Raw genomic sequence first — 16508 nt, forward strand, 5'->3', positions numbered from 1 at the left:
TTGTGCAGTGTGCCTTAAAAGGCCCATCTGAAATTACACTATTGCCTTATTAGGGTTAACCCTGTTTAATGGTTAATGCAAAAGTGTATTACTTGGAGAGAACATCTGTTTACTTACATAGTCACTTGTTTCTTTATGGGGGGCAGCAGCTGTTGAGTCATCACTGCTGCTCCTAAAATGATCAGGTATTAAGAACATTTACATTTTGATAGGTAGCATCCTCTTTTGGCCTTTTCACTGGGTCCATATTAAGTTGCTTGTCCCATCTAACGTACCAGTATGTGTATCTGTCTGCTGTGCGCTCTATGCTAGGTTGTACTTAGTTTTATTACACAACTTTAAGGCGTATTTGTGGAAAAAAGATAAGCTGCCAGCCGCATTTACACACACCACAGGCATGCACACAGACTTTGGCTCCCACAGTCAAACTCAGAAACATTTGTGCACACACAGGCTCACTCACAAATTGAAACGAACACACGACCACAGATTCAAACAAGCACCCAACCATGGACATAGAGAAACACAATCACAGACGCAAACAAAAACTCTGACTCACGCGGAAAGATTCACATGCATACACATTCGGGGCAACAAGCACGCATTGGATTACTCAGGCAAGCACACAAAAACATTGGCTATAAAGTGCACGCTCAAACACACAGAAACAAACTTCCATAGACACAAACACACACGCTTGTACTCACCCACAGATACCTGAACCATTGCTTAAACAGAAATATTCTCATACATAGACACACACAACAGATGAACAATGGCTCACAGAAACAATGCATAAACACTAGTTAATAGACACAGAGAAACATGCATAACCAACACACACACGTTAACACTGGCTTATATGTTCACACACTCTAAAACACAAACATAGAAAAGCACTAACTTACAGACACTCACATAGCAATTATGTACATAGGCACATAAGACATATGTGAACAGGCGCAGATAAACAGAGACTAATATAGCTGAACGCAGCTCTCCCAGGAGGGGACCTTCTGTTTACATTAAACAGACTTGTGCCACACACCACACCTTACCTGGCGGCAGGAGATGGGTAATGAACCCAAGTCCCCGGTACCCATCACCACTCCCTTAAGGGTAGCTTGACCCCCTCTCCGTTGTTATTGGGCATGACCCACATGGAGCAGGTCGTGGAAAGGAGAACATGCCAGCTTGGCGGCATGGAAAGGAGTGGGCCACGTGTTGGGATTGCATTTGGAATTGAGATAGCGACTTAAAAAAAATATAGACCTCTCTTGAAATGTAGGCTGGCTGCTTCCTATATTATTCCAGCCCACTAAAAACACATCAGTCTTTCAGATTATTTCCAAAATATCAAAATAAAATGGTCATTTGAACTCAGTGGTAGAAGGTGAATAGGTCCCTTGTTATCCAATTATTCGAGGTATAATTTTATAAGCTGTTCCCTTTATTCCAATTGTAATAAAGTGTGTGTGTTTGTAATTTTTCCTTCTCAGTGTGACTTCTTATAAAGGTATGGGTTCTTTGTCTCATTTGATGGGACTAATTCAAAATGACCTGTGCTCCCAGAAGTCGCTGAACAAGCCAATGAGGGCCGGTGCCTTATGTCGGTTGTTACAAGTGGACAGCTCGTCAGGGGCAAGCACCGATGCCTGCTCCCGCTGAGGTCAAGGTCTGCTAGGGGTGCAAGAGGTGGTCCCTGGGTTGCACGCTCTGGATTCCATCTCGCAGGTCCCGGTGCATCGCAAGTACTGGCTGGCTTGGAATAGAATAGCTGTGTGGTACAGAGAAGCATCCTTCTGCAGGAACAGAGTAGAGGTGGAAAAAAGATCTCACTCAGACCAGCTCCAGATCTCTTAGACCTGCCTCGCCTGCTCATGTGGCATTTTTCCTGTTTGTAGAAGGGCACCTCTGTTGCACTCATGTACCTGTTGCATTCATGTGCCTGCCGCAACTCTCCTTTTGCGCTTTTCTTGTCCCCACAGTGGCTCTCCTGCTACACTCCTGTTACACGTTTGTTATCCACACAATGAATCTCTCCTGCTGCACTCCTGTTACACGTTTGTTATCCACACAATGAATCTCTTCTGCTGCACTCCTGTTACTGGTAAAGTCATGTCCTTGCAGCATCTCTCGTGGTCCTGTAGCACATTCCCTCTCCCTGTAGTCACACTTCTGCAGCACCTCTTGTTCTTACATCACCTCTCCTGTTCCTACTGCACTTCTGTCCCTGTGATTGAGTGTCAAAGCTGGATGTTGTGACTGTGCTGGGTGTCTGCGAAAGCCTCAGTGTAGCTGTTTTCCCTTCCCATTCGCCACCTCTGGGAGGTGACAGACTGGCAGACACGCTGCTTGTGGAGTAGAAATCCGTACCTGACAGATGTTATGTGTAAGGGGGGTGCACCACACTGCAGTCCCTCCGAGCCACGACAGAGCACCAGTGCTCAGACCCTGGCTTGTCACAGATGTCTGGTCCGTGACCCCAGGTGATTTACTGCAGGAAATATCCATAGGAGGCCCGTGTGGAGCTATTAATCTGGGATGAGTACATTAAGCACCAGGGCCTCCATGGAATCTAGTGTTCCAGGTGTTTGTAAGGCCATAATCCATGCTGGGTTGGATATCCCTCACTTCGGGGAGTTGGTGGTGCCCTGGGCAATGTAAAAGTAAGGAGGGGGCCCACGAGGCCCTGATTTATTTTACGATGAAGCCCTGGGGAGGTGATTTCCCGGGACCATAGAAAGCCTAGTGAGGGGGCCGTGTGGCCCCCCTCATCATGTTTTTACATTTCTCTGGCCTCGGGCAGTGGCAGTCCTCCGGGTCGTATCAGCAGTGGGGAGGTGGGGCCGCATGCACCTCCTCCCCAATATACATATTTAAATATGCCTCCGGGACATGGCCCACCTAGGGGCTGAAATACCAACAAGCGCCGGAGAGCGGGATTGTTTTAAAAAGATTTCACTGCAGATAATACAATTTCTTAACTGTTTTCTGGCCCTGGCGGGGTCCCTGGGAGATCCTAGCGCCAGGCCTACAGAGTCAAGGTATTCGGACCCTGCCCTCTTTTCTTTATTTTTGACTTTATTTTGTGGACTCGCCGGAGTCCAAGTCCTAAAATGGCTGGCAACACTTCCTGTTGAAGTGTTGGCAACCAATTAGATCTCTGCTTGGGTTCGGCTGAATTCGCAAAGGGTTTGTGCCTCTATACATACAAATTTGGTTTTATTTTAATATCTTGAAAACTACAGAATGGATCTATAACAAATCACAAAAGGACCAAGATCCAGCTTTCTACCACATTTGGTGTAATCCTGTTCAGTGGTTTGGGCTGTAGTCGTGTGAAAAATTCCTATGGAGCAATAGTAAATCTCACTCCTCAAATGCCAACACTTTCCCTGGTGTTGCTCAGGTTGGAGTGGAAATAGTAAATCTGACCCCTCCAAAATCCAACACTTTACCTACTTTTTCTCAGTTTGGAGTCAGAATAGTAAAACTGCAGAATGCAGCACAAATAGAAAGAGCAAAAAGGTGAGAAATAAAAGTATTTCTCCTCGTTGTGCCAATCTAACGACTGCTATTCATTGACATAATTTTTTGGTACTGCCTCAGATTTACGGATCCTGGTAAATCGGGGGCAGTGCCAAAAAGCAATGGGTCTTTCGGTGGAACGCCCACAGCAACATACATTGCTCACCTCTTTCATGCAGATACATACGTGAAAGGGGACAATATTTACAAAGTGGCGTTAAGCCACGAAAATGGCCTGGTGCCACTTTTTAAATATGGAGCAGGGCATTGTGCCACCGTAATGTCGGAAAAAGTGACGGTCTGGTGGCGCAATGCAGTTGTAAATATGCCCCTCAGTTTTGAAAACATAAGTACATTAATATATGTTTTCCTTCTCCTTCCACTCATGTTTAACCTTTCCTCATAAGCCTACCTATCTTACATGGCCCTTTTTTGTGACAAAAAAAAATAATTAAGGGTTTGTCTTTCTGCTTTCACATGGGCCCTTACATGCTTGTCCAAATAGTTTTCAACATGGTGAGTGCCCATGTTGCATTTAACCTGATTACCAAATGGCTTTATATTCCTTTGATTGTATTTACTTTCGAATCCTCTCATTAACCCTACAAATATATCCCTCAAGGGCACTTCATCCACAATTCTGTATAACACCCATTTTCTGCTCTTTCCTCATTGTTGGCCATTCCACACTGTAGACCACCTTAACACCTATATGTTGGCCCTTACAGAGCTCTCACCAGCTCTCAAAGGTGCCACAGTGTAAACGTTCAAAACCTCAAACCTGCAATACCTTTCTGAGACCTTCAGTTCTCTACTTCCTTACTCTCCCATCATCATTAGTAAGTCGTCCCTGTCTGCCTCTGGCTTAGTGTGCTACCTTCTATCTAAAATATATAAATTCACACTATTTTCTCAAGGCTATTTTCAGACACTTCCCTGAGCTACAGTCCACTACTTATCCACTCACCCAAAACTCACCTAATCTTTCATGATAGAAATATTCTCAATTAGATAATTCCTATACTCAAGAGAACCAGCCCATCTGGCTAGTTATCTAACCCTTTTAGCATCTTAACAGTTGTTGCAGCTATTTTCTTTTTAAAATCATATTTACCAATAATTTCAACCTTTTGCAATTGAAAAGATTATGCTGTCATGTAGAGAACAATATCTTTCCTCGCATAGGCCAAACTAGGCTTCAACTAGGCCTTGACTCCATCTTATTTCCTGAAACATCAATATTTTTCATTGTGTGTTTATTTCTCATTGACACAGCATGCAGCAAAATGGGCACTGATGTTTTGTGATGACATGGATTTCTTAAAGAACTTGGGGGAAAGCCTTTAGTTACTGTTCAAGACTCTTCCTACTCACTCTCTGTATGCAATGGGATTAGGACAGAGGGAACCTATTATTATTATTTTGGTGGGATGGTAGTATTATATGACATTTTTTAATACTTTATATTGATTCAAAGATATATGCTCACCTTATGCTGCCTGTGCAATTTCTATTGCTGGCTATTTAACAGTTAGTATAAAATCTGTGGTTTTGGAGCTCTGTGTAGGCTATTTTCTGAGCCTTCAGGGATGCTGCCTTACTTTCTATTGATTTGTCACACACTCCGGACTTAGGCTCTTTGCCAGACTTTGCTCATGCTGCATCTATTTCAAATGCTGAAAGCCATCATGGCAATTGATTTCTGAGCCCTATGACTGATTTATTGAGACTAACTATATTTTTGCCTTCTGTAATGCACTTTAACATTTTTTATAAACCTTCATAGTTTTCTAATTTACTGATCTCAAGCGCTTTTTGAATCAATCCTTATTTATGGACTGCTTTTTGAAATGCTGTTTGAATCATATCGTTAGAGACGCATTTCCTCATCTACTCTCGAGGACATCAGTGTCCCGACCCCCCATTGGTGCTTCATCTACATTATATAGATTATCTGAAAGATAGATCCGACACTGTCAAACTCTTGGTTGCTTCTATCGGAGTGCCTAACTTTCCTCTTCAACCATTCTTTTGTCACCAAAGCATTTTAGAATATTGTCTACCTTTGTTAAGAAAAATAAAACAACTGCTGGCCCTTCACAGCCCTTAAATAAACTTCCTGTCTCTCATCTACTTATCTTATCAAAAACACTAGAATATATTATCTTCAACCATCTCACACTCATCTTCCCTCTTTGACCCATCCTTCTGAGTATCCTGATGTTCCTGTAAGGAACTGCTACGCCTACTGACAGTTGGTAACTTCTTAAAATCAGTCAAACTGCCTTTCCTCTGTGTTCCATACACCATTTCTCTGGGCAATATTCTCCTATCTCCTCACCAAAGCCGCTCAAAAACCTTTATTTTCCTAATACTTCTCTCCACATCTTTACTATCACATTTCACACTGAACTGTGATTGGGTAGTTCTGTTGTTATTCATGCTTGCTGAACACCTCAGAGACAAAAATTCAGTGCTTTCTTGTCTCCACCTGGCCTAACTCAACAACTAATACCATTTTTTTTCCTACTGACACAATAACCCAGCTCCCTCATAAGAAAAGGCTTTGGGGTCACATCAATCCCAGAATGCATCTGGAAATTTCTTTTCAAATACACATCACCACCTGCAGCCAAAGACCACCACCCATTCTATACTACTGCTCCTTTAATCAACACTCCTGGCTCAATCAAGGAGCAAAATTGCCTGGTGGAACAGTCTCCCTTAAATGAACAAAGTTATCAACATCACTACATGCACCATCTTCAGCATTTACAATTAAACAATAGGTGGGCTATTAGCCAAACAAGAGGACAGTCTACACTTCTGGATCTTGTGTTCAGTTTACAACCACTCTTAGCTCATCATTGAACTCACTCTCTGATAAACATTGAGGAGCCTCTCCCCTCCCACTGTACAAGAGACCACTACAATGACTGACCACCAGCGTCTCAATTCCTCAAACTTCAAATCATTTTAAACCCTACTTTCTGCAATAAAAAGGGCAACTATATAAAGTACATATTATACACAATTTGCCACTGTCCACTTGCCCACCCTTCTCACATTCAGGACCACCCCATGTTTCTTAAATCACCTTTTCCAGAAATGTCATATTGTAACTTGCTATGCTATGTGCATGTCTAAACCTGAATGAATACAAGTACATAGTCAAATATCTGAACTATTCTTTCTGTATTTAACAAGATCCAATTGCTTGCAAATGGTATGCAAACGTTTTGTCACTATGGTAACCACAGAGCCACAAAGTATCCCTCCAACATCGTTGCTTCTGTTGCTTTATATTATAGGTAATATTCCCACCATATGTATTCACATTGTACCATACCAATTTTTTTGTTGTTTTATATAGTGTGAACTTGGCCCAAGTCCTTTTGAGCACTTTATATGAGCACCAGATTATATTACACAAGGACTCAGGTTTGTTTTTATGTTTTGCCTGTAACAGCGCATGCGCATCATGCACACTCCCTTATGATAAATATATACAAGGGGCTTGCAGCCTCACCATTGCTTGCCATTCATTGGCTTCATTGTCATTCTTATTTGCTGCCTTCTAATTGGCCAGCGTGTGCCTTCGTCACTTCCTCTTCCTTCAGCTGGATCATGGACCAACTACTCATTGAATCAGCTTGATTACGGTCCTTCCACTGATTGAGCTGTGATTGTATTCCTTCACACTCCGCGGTTGTCCATGTTGCTTCTTCTCTTCCCACCCCCATGTCCATATTGCTTCTTTTAACTGCTCGTGTTAGTTCTTTTGCCAACCCCCTCACCCTTGTCTACTTTAATTACTGTGAAAAAAATGCATGTTGTTGCATTTTGCAATATTTACACAATTAATGTAAAGTTGGCCTTTTCCTCATCCTCATTATTGTTGTCCAGTGTCCATGTTGAATGTTTTGGCCACCCCCACTGGCCACAAGAAAATAAAGCGATTTGAGGTGCCCTGAACAGCCCACATCATAGAACTTTTTTTTATAACTTTTAGCCATTTCTACCCCACCAGAGTACAACCTGTATGTACACTGGGAGTCCAACACCCAGAGATATGTATATTTTAATGCATTGTCACTTAATTTACATATGATTTATGAACCATTGGAAGATTGTGTTACTGCCCCAATGCCTGGCTATGCCCCAGTGCTTAATTTGTAAAGAAATGAAGTGCAGTGCCCTTCTTGTAAGACCACTGTAGCCTGCACCATGCATTACCCCTGCCAGCTCTGCCAATGACAGTACCAACATAACAACCTTGCCATTCTACTCCTAACAGTGTGACAATTCAAAGTTATAATAATGGCGTGAGAAGCTGATATTATTCATTTTCAATGCAATTTGAATTGATAAACACGTTATTGTGCTCACCTCAAACTTAACAGGCAGCGCCACCATGTGGTGGACTCTCACTAGAGCGGGTGCTAACAATTAAGTGCTGGTGCAGATCACCGGAACCCACCGGCTCAAACTAAGCACAGCCATACCACCCATTCTATAAGTAGTCATCAGGGTGCATTTCTTGGCATTCTCAAAATTCCTATGCCTATACCATCTAAGTTTTGTGTGAGAGAAAAAATAAATAAAGTGTAGTAATATTAATCATAATCAAAATATAAATATTTTGCATTTCCTATTTACTTCTTAGTTTTAATTGTACCCATCTTCAAAACTGAGAACAGGGATTACAGATCCAGTTAATGCTGTGGAGCATTATGCTCACAGCTATTATTTTGTTAGGTAATCTAATTACTGCTGGACAATATATTCCTCAGAGCAGAGGTTACCTTTTAGTTTTCTGTCAGAAGAGAACGAAGTGTACGAGACATGACATTTTTTATTTGTTTTGTTTTTGAAAATAGCGAAATTAATAGCTTTGTATTTTACAATGCTAATAGTTATAACTTTCGCAAATGTGACACCTATAGCATTTGTAATGCAATATGTGTTGTATTTACGTCTCTTACATGAATTGATATTACAAATAACAATGGCTTTTAATTTTTTTTCAATAATTAATACTTAAATAAAAGTTATTGTAATTTACAATGGCAATAGCTTAAAGTTTTGTAAATAACTTTTGTGAAGATTATGTTCAGTGTATTTTATTGTGACAAAAATCCAAGAACAGAAGTGAAATATTAACATCTTTTTGCTACATTTGTAATAAAGCTTGAAACATTGAGAGAACATATTTGAACCAGGTGTTGTTGAATGGTTGCACAGATTGATGCTGTGGCGACCCTGAGTGATTTTGTGATGGCGAACGAGTGATGCTGTGGCATTCAGTGAGTGGTAGCGCATATTGATGTTGTGGTGCCCCTGAGTGATGCTGTGGTGGTGCAGAGTGATGATGTATGCTATGCTATGTTTTGTTTTGCTATCCTATGTTTTGTTTTGTTATGCTATGCTATGCTTTGCTATCATATGCTTTGAATTGCTATGCTATGCTATGCTGTGTTTTGTTATACTATGCTATGTTTTGTTGTGTTTGGTATACTATGTTTTGCTATGCTATTAGATGTTTTGTTTTGCTATGCTATGATTTGTTATGTTAAGCTATGCTATGTTTTGTTGTGTTTTGCTATGTTTTGTTATGCTATGTGTTGTGTTTTGTTATGCTATGTTTTGTTATGTTATGCTATGGTTTGTTGCGCTATGTTTTGTTTTGCTATCCTATACTTTGTTTTGTTATGCTGTGCTATGTTTAGGTTTGCTATCCTATGCTTTGGTTTGTTATGCTATGCTATGTTTTGTTGTGTTTTGTTATGCTATACTATGTTTTGTTATGCTATGTTTTGGTATGCTATGCTAAGCTTTGTTTTGTTATGCTATGCTATGTTGTGTTTTGTTATGCTATGCTATGTTTTGTTGTGTTTTGTTATGCTATGCTATGCTTTGTTATGTATGCTATGTTTTGTTGTGTTTTGTTATGCTATGCTATGTTTTGTTGTGTTTTGCTATGTTTTGTTCTGCTATGTTTAGTTGCATTTTGTTAAGCTATGCTATGTTTTGTTATACTATGCTATGTTTTGTTTTGCTATGCTTTGTTATGTTATGCTATGTTTATTTTGTTATGCTAGGCTATTTTTTTTGTGTTTTGTTATGCTATGCTATGCTTTGTTGTGTTTTGCTATGCTATGTTTTGTTTTGTTATGCTATGTTTTGTTTTGCTATCCTATGCTTTGCTTTGTGTGAGGGTGAGGGTCCGAAGTAAATGGTGGCAGGGCAGACATCATTAGGCAGAGAGAAGAGACTGTGTGCTGACTGCGTTGGTCAGTTTCAGAATCAGGAGGGGCAGAGTCAGCACAGTCTACGAGGGATCAACGTGTCTAGAGGCAAAGCATAGCAGATGTAGCATTGCAGCTAGCAAGTCGAGTGTTTTCAAGCTGTGTCCCTAGAAAGATGGCACCAGCATTTGAGGAGCAAGGCTACTGTAAACAAGCACAGTAGGCTTTCACTTTCGTCCAGAAAAAAAAATTAGAAAGGTGCAGAGAACACCGAACAAAACACGGCTTCCCCGCGAAATGGATAAAAAAAAAACAAGCTCTCTGCATTGCTGTGGCGGGGGGCTGTGGGAGCGGGAGCGCATTCCTTTGAAGTCTGGGGGGGCGGGGGAGCGGCTTGGGAGTGGATTCCTTTGAAGTCTGATGCCTAGGCTCAGACAAATGGTGGTGTGCGAGCGGCTTCCTTTGAAGTCTGATGCCGAGGCCGATGGTGTTTGATGTGCACGCGCCTGCCTCACACGCCTGCCTCACATGAACTGTACGCGATCCGCAGGCTAGGTAGACTTTTCGGACTGCTTACTATAATCTCGCCTATTCAATCCCTAACGGGATAGAATAGTCAAGACCTAAAAACAGGTCTTAATAGCAGGACTGTTTCCCTTTCATGAGTGGTACGAGGTCTGGAGGGCATCTTGAAAATACTATCACCTGCAGTCTTTCTAACTCAGAGCAGTGTTGCAGCTTTGTAAAGAGTCACCTTATCAAATTAAGTCAGAAGTTATTCTCCACCTAGCATTCAAAACATTGCATATTTGTGTGTGTGAAGGTACATTAAAGGACTGTCAGATGTTCCGAACAGCAGTTTTAAGCCTTGTTTTAATATGCCTTCAGGCTCATTGGCGGCTCCTGATGGGAGTGCTGCGGGGCGGTGTGGCAGGGCAGGGGAGGGGCAGGGTGGGGGGTAGTAAACCACGGAATACAGCTGAACGGAGGTAAGTACATAAATAAAATGAATTACGTTGCACATGCTGCAACGCCAAATGGCGATACAGCGTGCGCACTGTAATTCATTTTATTGATCTATTTATGTATTTATCTCCGTTAGGCTGTATTCCGTGGTTTACTACCCCCCACCCTGCCCCACCCCACCCCACCCCACCGCCCTGCCCCAGGCTTCTATGCAAAGAAGGGTTTGAAACCTGTTTGAGGTTAATTTCATCTAACTGGGTAGATTTAACAACATATTGCACAAAAGTGACATAAGTGTCAGTCATAGATTAAGAGAGTTCAACCATTTGTGGCACAAACATAAAGTACATTTCTCATTTTAAAGACAACGTGAGGTGTCACATACATCACTTAATTTACTGAACCGTTCATGAAATTCTTGCAACCTGCCTTATTTGTCAATTCCCTTTAATTGATTAACTACTACAATTGCTCCCTTCCCTCCTTCTCTTTGCAGGTTGTGATATGTGCGCTGATAACCGCAATGGTGAGTGTCCAATGCATGGACCGCTGCACTCCCTGCGTCGCTTGGTGGGTACTAGCAGCTCTGCAGCCGCCGCTCCTCCTCCCGAGATCCCAGAATGGCTGCGGGACTTGCCTCGTGAGGTCTGCCTCTGCACCAGCACGGTACCGGGACTGGCCTATGGTATCTGTGCGGCACAGAGGATCCAACAGGGCACCTGGATTGGTCCTTTCCAAGGAGTTCTCCTGTCTCCAGACAAAGTGCAAGCCGGAGCCACCCGAAACACGCAGCATCTATGGGAAGTAAGTCAAACAACCTTCTTTATAACAGTTGTTTATTAAGTATTGGTTGATAAAGTCCAATAGGCAAACTAAAGCATATCCAAGAGGCAACGTGTCCTGGGGACATTTGTAGTCTCATGAGATTGCAGAAACTGTGCTACCTGACATTACTTTTTTCGAAAAATGGTATGCTGTTTTTCATTGTTAGCTTGTTAGTAAATGTATGTAACTGTCTTTCTCAGACCATAGTTTCCACTCCCGTGATATCATTAGATAACTTGTCAAGTGTCCTGCTGGAAACTTACAAAACATGTGTCAGTGGTGGGTTAGAGGCAGAATTTTAACAGCATTTGAGCTATCAATACAGTGCAGTCTGTTCATTGTGTTAGAGTACACTTTTCACACCTCATTCTCTTCCAGTGTATAATTTTCAACTCCAAATCGAAATCTAGGGTGTGGTTATAATCAGAATGTAAACATCTGTAAATAGTAGTATATATTGAAGTTTGGATGGTGTAAATTTATGAAACTGTTAGATATCATTAAATTGGGTAAGAGGTAGTTACAGCGTCAAAACTGCAATATTTAGTACTATATACAAACGTTTACGTTGTGATCATAACCTCACCCTAGATTTCAATTTGTATTGAAACTTTTGCCACTTGAAGAGAATGAGGGGTAAATATTCTTCTGATTAAAGGCTGAGTTGACATTGCCAAGATACAAACGTGAGTCACATATCATAAAGATGGCAGTGACATGCCCTTTTTTTCTACAACAAATTTTATTGTTGACAGACACAAAAGGTCCAGGTGACACCAGGGCAACACATTGTATATGTATCATAGTGATGGTAAAGTTGTCAACTTTTACAATATCAGTGTCACAAAGTCCATATGTATATTATTATACAAAGTCTCCAATCGTAACATGTGAGTACATACACTATTTTTCTCAATATGGATACCAAACCTTTGATCTTTCTGGCAGATTTTCAATGAGTGACATGCACTTTTAAGTCAATGAGCCACATTGTTGGCTGAAGCGGCTCCTTAGGGAGTGCTGCTGGGCGGTGGCGTAGGGCGGGGGAGGGGCAGGGTGGAGGGTAGTAAACTCTGGCATACGGCCGAACGGAGGTAAATAAATAAATAAAACTAATTACATTGTGTGCGCTGCATTGCCATTTGGCTTGCAGCGCACGCAAAATAATTTGTTTTAATTATTTATTTATTTACTTGCCTCAGTTCGGCCGTATGCCGGAGTTTACTACCCCCCCAGCCTGCCCCTCCCCACACCACTGTCTGCAGCATTCCCTCGAGGAGCTGCTACTGATTGTTGGTCACAATTAAAGCTTCTTTATTGATTTGTAATGCTAGTTTCTAGAACCTGTAGGAAAACCGATTTTCATATTTCAAATCAAAGTGTATTTATTTCCAAGATATCATCTTCTAGAAATTTAAAACAACAAATAATGCTGCTTGTAATATAAAAAATGCCGAACCACCATGTTTTAACTCAATACAATGGTCCATATGATTTACCCTTGACCTAAAAGTAGCTCAATATTTTCTCTTTAGCTTAAAAAATAAATATAAATTATTCACTTTGAAGCCCTAGTGTTTCTCAATCTCAATCTTTAGATTCATGCCAGAGTGCCTAATGACCTGTGGATATTGGGTGATACATTAAGGAAGTTATTCATAACAATCCCATCGAATTGAATGTTTTTCTTGTGGAAGCAGATTAGATTTATACAATACAGTATTGGTTCTTTCCAGAAAGATAGTACATTGTTCAACATAAACCAGTAAATCGATCAAAAGGTACATAATTCTCAAAAACTCAAATATGTATCCGTTTTTTAAACTTAATCACCCCGGGCATGATTCAAAAGACTTTTTCTGTGAGTTACTATTGTCTAGTGTGTACATTTCTCTTCAATCTCTTGTAATAAGACATATTGATTAATGGAAAAGCTTTGTGAATAACCTCTGATTCACAAACGTGTTTTTCTAGGAGAAAGCATGTGCCACTTCTTTAATTCCATAGTAAGTCACACCTACATCTGGAGAAAGTGACAATTAGCCACAGATGTATCAGGCCTGGAATCTGAGGATTATGGAGATGTGTTTCACTCATAGGACCTGGAAGGGCTTTTTGAACCAGGACCAAATTTATTTGTGCACATGATTGTTTGTCTAGAAGGGTTGTTAGTGTTAATGTGATGAAAGCAAAACAAAATGGAAACTTCCTGGTGAGCATTTGTATCTGATGAGGGGTATTTCTGCACATATATGTCATGCTTCCCAAAGAAAAGAAAAATACTGCATATGTTGACCACACATTTATAATTGCAACCCTGTTATATTATGCGGATTTGTAGAGCACATTAATCAACCGTGAGGTTATCCAGGCGCTTAGCAGGAGGGGAGGTGGAAGACTCTCTGGAGGTTATTTGAAAAGCCAGGTCTTAAGCTTCTTGTGGAACTCAAGAAGCTATGAAGATGCTCTGATGAGCTGCAGGAGGGCGTTCCATGGTCTAGGGGAGATGTAAGAAAAGGCAGGAAACTCCTGCTCTGCTACTGTGTATGCGGGGTACATGTGCAATAAGAGTCCAGCCGAGCGGAGGTGTCTGGAGGGTTGATGGAAATGTATGCAGCTGTTGAGGTATTCAGGGCTAATGTTGTGGAGTGCTTTGTATGTGTGTAATCATTTTCATCACTAATTTAGAAGATGTCTCATTTGGAACTCTGATGCACTTGGAAATGCCATGTAGGGAGCTGTAGCCCATCAGTCACCTTTTTAGCTAATTTATTTCTTAGATTAAAGTGTCTCTGGATCAGTGATACAACTTGCCACATTTCAGTGTCTCTTTTCATCACTAAAGTGTCACTGCAATAACAATTTGCTGAATACGTAGACTAACAAAATTAAGAGGCAGATTTATAAATTTTTAGTGCAGGGTCAACAATTTTTGCACTGCATTTGCAAAGGGAATAAGGAAGTGCAGAGTTATACTTATTAATGAGCACTGCCAAAGTCAATAGGGCTCACCTACAAAATTAATTAACTTTGCCAATGAGTTTTAGCCATGCTGCACAGCATCATGAATACTGTGGCAGCATGGCCTGAAAAAAAAGACCTGACCATGCCTTCAAAAGGAAAATAGTTTCTTTTTATTTTTATTTACTAATCCAAAATGGATCAGCAGATAAAAAAAACTAGTCGTGTAAAAGAGCTTCTTATAAATGTAGCACAAATGCACTTTAAAGAAAAACAATAAAATAGTTAACTGGGTTTTGGGAGGTGGTTGTGGGAGAAGCATAGTGAGGTAGAGAACAAAGAGACAGAAAGGAAAAGCAGACGTTCAAAAGAGAGCAGTACAGGTGTGGTTAGAGTAGAGTAGAACATGGGTGAAAGAGCAATGTGTAGAGGGAGAAAAGCACACAAGGGGGACAGTTGGAAAACACATGCACTCTCATGGAGTGTTTGAACAAATAGAAAAAAAGACGTTTTCCTATATGGGTGTAGAGGAAACATATACGCCAGCCAATCAAAGAGATGGTAAAGAGTTCCATTGGAGAGACAAACACAAGATGGACAGGGTGAAATAAACAATGAATATCATCCAAGACAAAGTAAGCAAAGTAAAGACAACCAATTGTAAGCATTGGACATTTTATAACCTATATTGTCTTGAGAAGACTATGGGCCATATGTATCATCAACCTGATTTGCGGTTCTCAAATAGCAATTTTTAAGAAATCGCTATTTGAGAATCGCAAATAGGTATGTATGTACAAAATCAAATTTTTTTGCGATTTCTTAAAATTCCTTAATTGCGATTAGCAAATTGCAAATCGCAATTAAGGAATACTTTCCCAATCATTTCAATGGGCCAGGAGGCCCATAGGAATGAATGGGAAGTTATTCTCAATTTGCAATTCGCAATTTGCTAATCGCAAATTGAGAATGATTTCAAGGGTCCACGGGTGTCAAAAGGACACCCTGTTGCACCCCTGAAATATGCATGGGTGCACATGTGGCACGCATACATGCCGTAAGGGCATGCATGTGCATCACATGGCACTTTGAAAAATGCAAAAATGTGCATTTTTCAAGGAATTCGCAATTTGCAATTCCTTAAGGACAATTTGCAAATGTTTTTTGCTTCATACATTGCATTTAAGGAATCGCAAAATTTGCGATTCCTTGTTTTGCACCAGATTTTGCTTAATACATACTATTTAGCAAATTTGCATTTGCAAAGGCCGAAATTTGCAGAATGCAAATTTGCTTGATACATATGGCCCATAATATTTTGATGCAAAGCCAACCTGACTATCTTAGTAGATACGGCTCGGAGTCAAAACACAAAGTGGGGCAAAGCAGCTCAAAGGGCTATCCCCCACATGCATCAACCTATTTAGGAAGTGCAAACGGTGCGAATCGATAAATTCGGCTGTTTGCGCTTCCTAAATACGTTTTTGGGATGCATGAAACATTTTTTCAAAAATCGTTTTTTTTGGTTTTCCTAAAAATGAGAATGCATTTAAGGAATCGCATTTGTGTGATTCCTTAAAGGCAATGCATCATTTTTTTAAAAAAATGTGAATTTTGAAATAGGAAGTGCAAATTAACACGAGGTTGACCCTCGTGTTAATTTGCGAAATTGTTTCAAAAAACACAAAAATGCATTTTGAAAAGTGTCATGTTACAGACACACATGTCCTTAGGACATGTGTGTGTGAAACATGCACTTTAAAATACATTTCAGGGGTGCAGGGGGGGTCCTTTGGACCCCCCTCTGCACCCTTGCAATGCATCAACAAATTGCGATTTCCTAAAAAAAGAAATGCAAAACTGCATTGATTCCTATGGGCCTCTAGGCCCATAGGAATCAATGTAATGCCATTCCTTAAAAATCCTAAAAAAAATTAGATTTCTTGATGCACAGGATTTTGCAATTCCTAAATAGCG

General features: G+C 40.7%; 1 protein-coding gene across 1 annotated transcript in view; it reads left to right on the top strand.

Moving 5' to 3' along the window:
• The window catches only part of PRDM6 (PR/SET domain 6), a 310054-nt gene that overhangs the window by 86234 nt on the left and 207312 nt on the right, over positions 1-16508 (top strand). The window contains exon 3 of the mRNA XM_086963032.1: positions 11242-11549. Within this exon, the coding sequence (XP_086819158.1) occupies positions 11242-11549 (308 nt within the window). The remainder of the gene's footprint in view (positions 1-11241; positions 11550-16508) is intronic.

This window comes from Lissotriton vulgaris, chromosome 3_1 (genome assembly GCF_964263255.1).
Source record: "Lissotriton vulgaris chromosome 3_1, aLisVul1.2, whole genome shotgun sequence".
Classification (NCBI taxonomy): Eukaryota; Metazoa; Chordata; class Amphibia; order Caudata; family Salamandridae; genus Lissotriton; species Lissotriton vulgaris.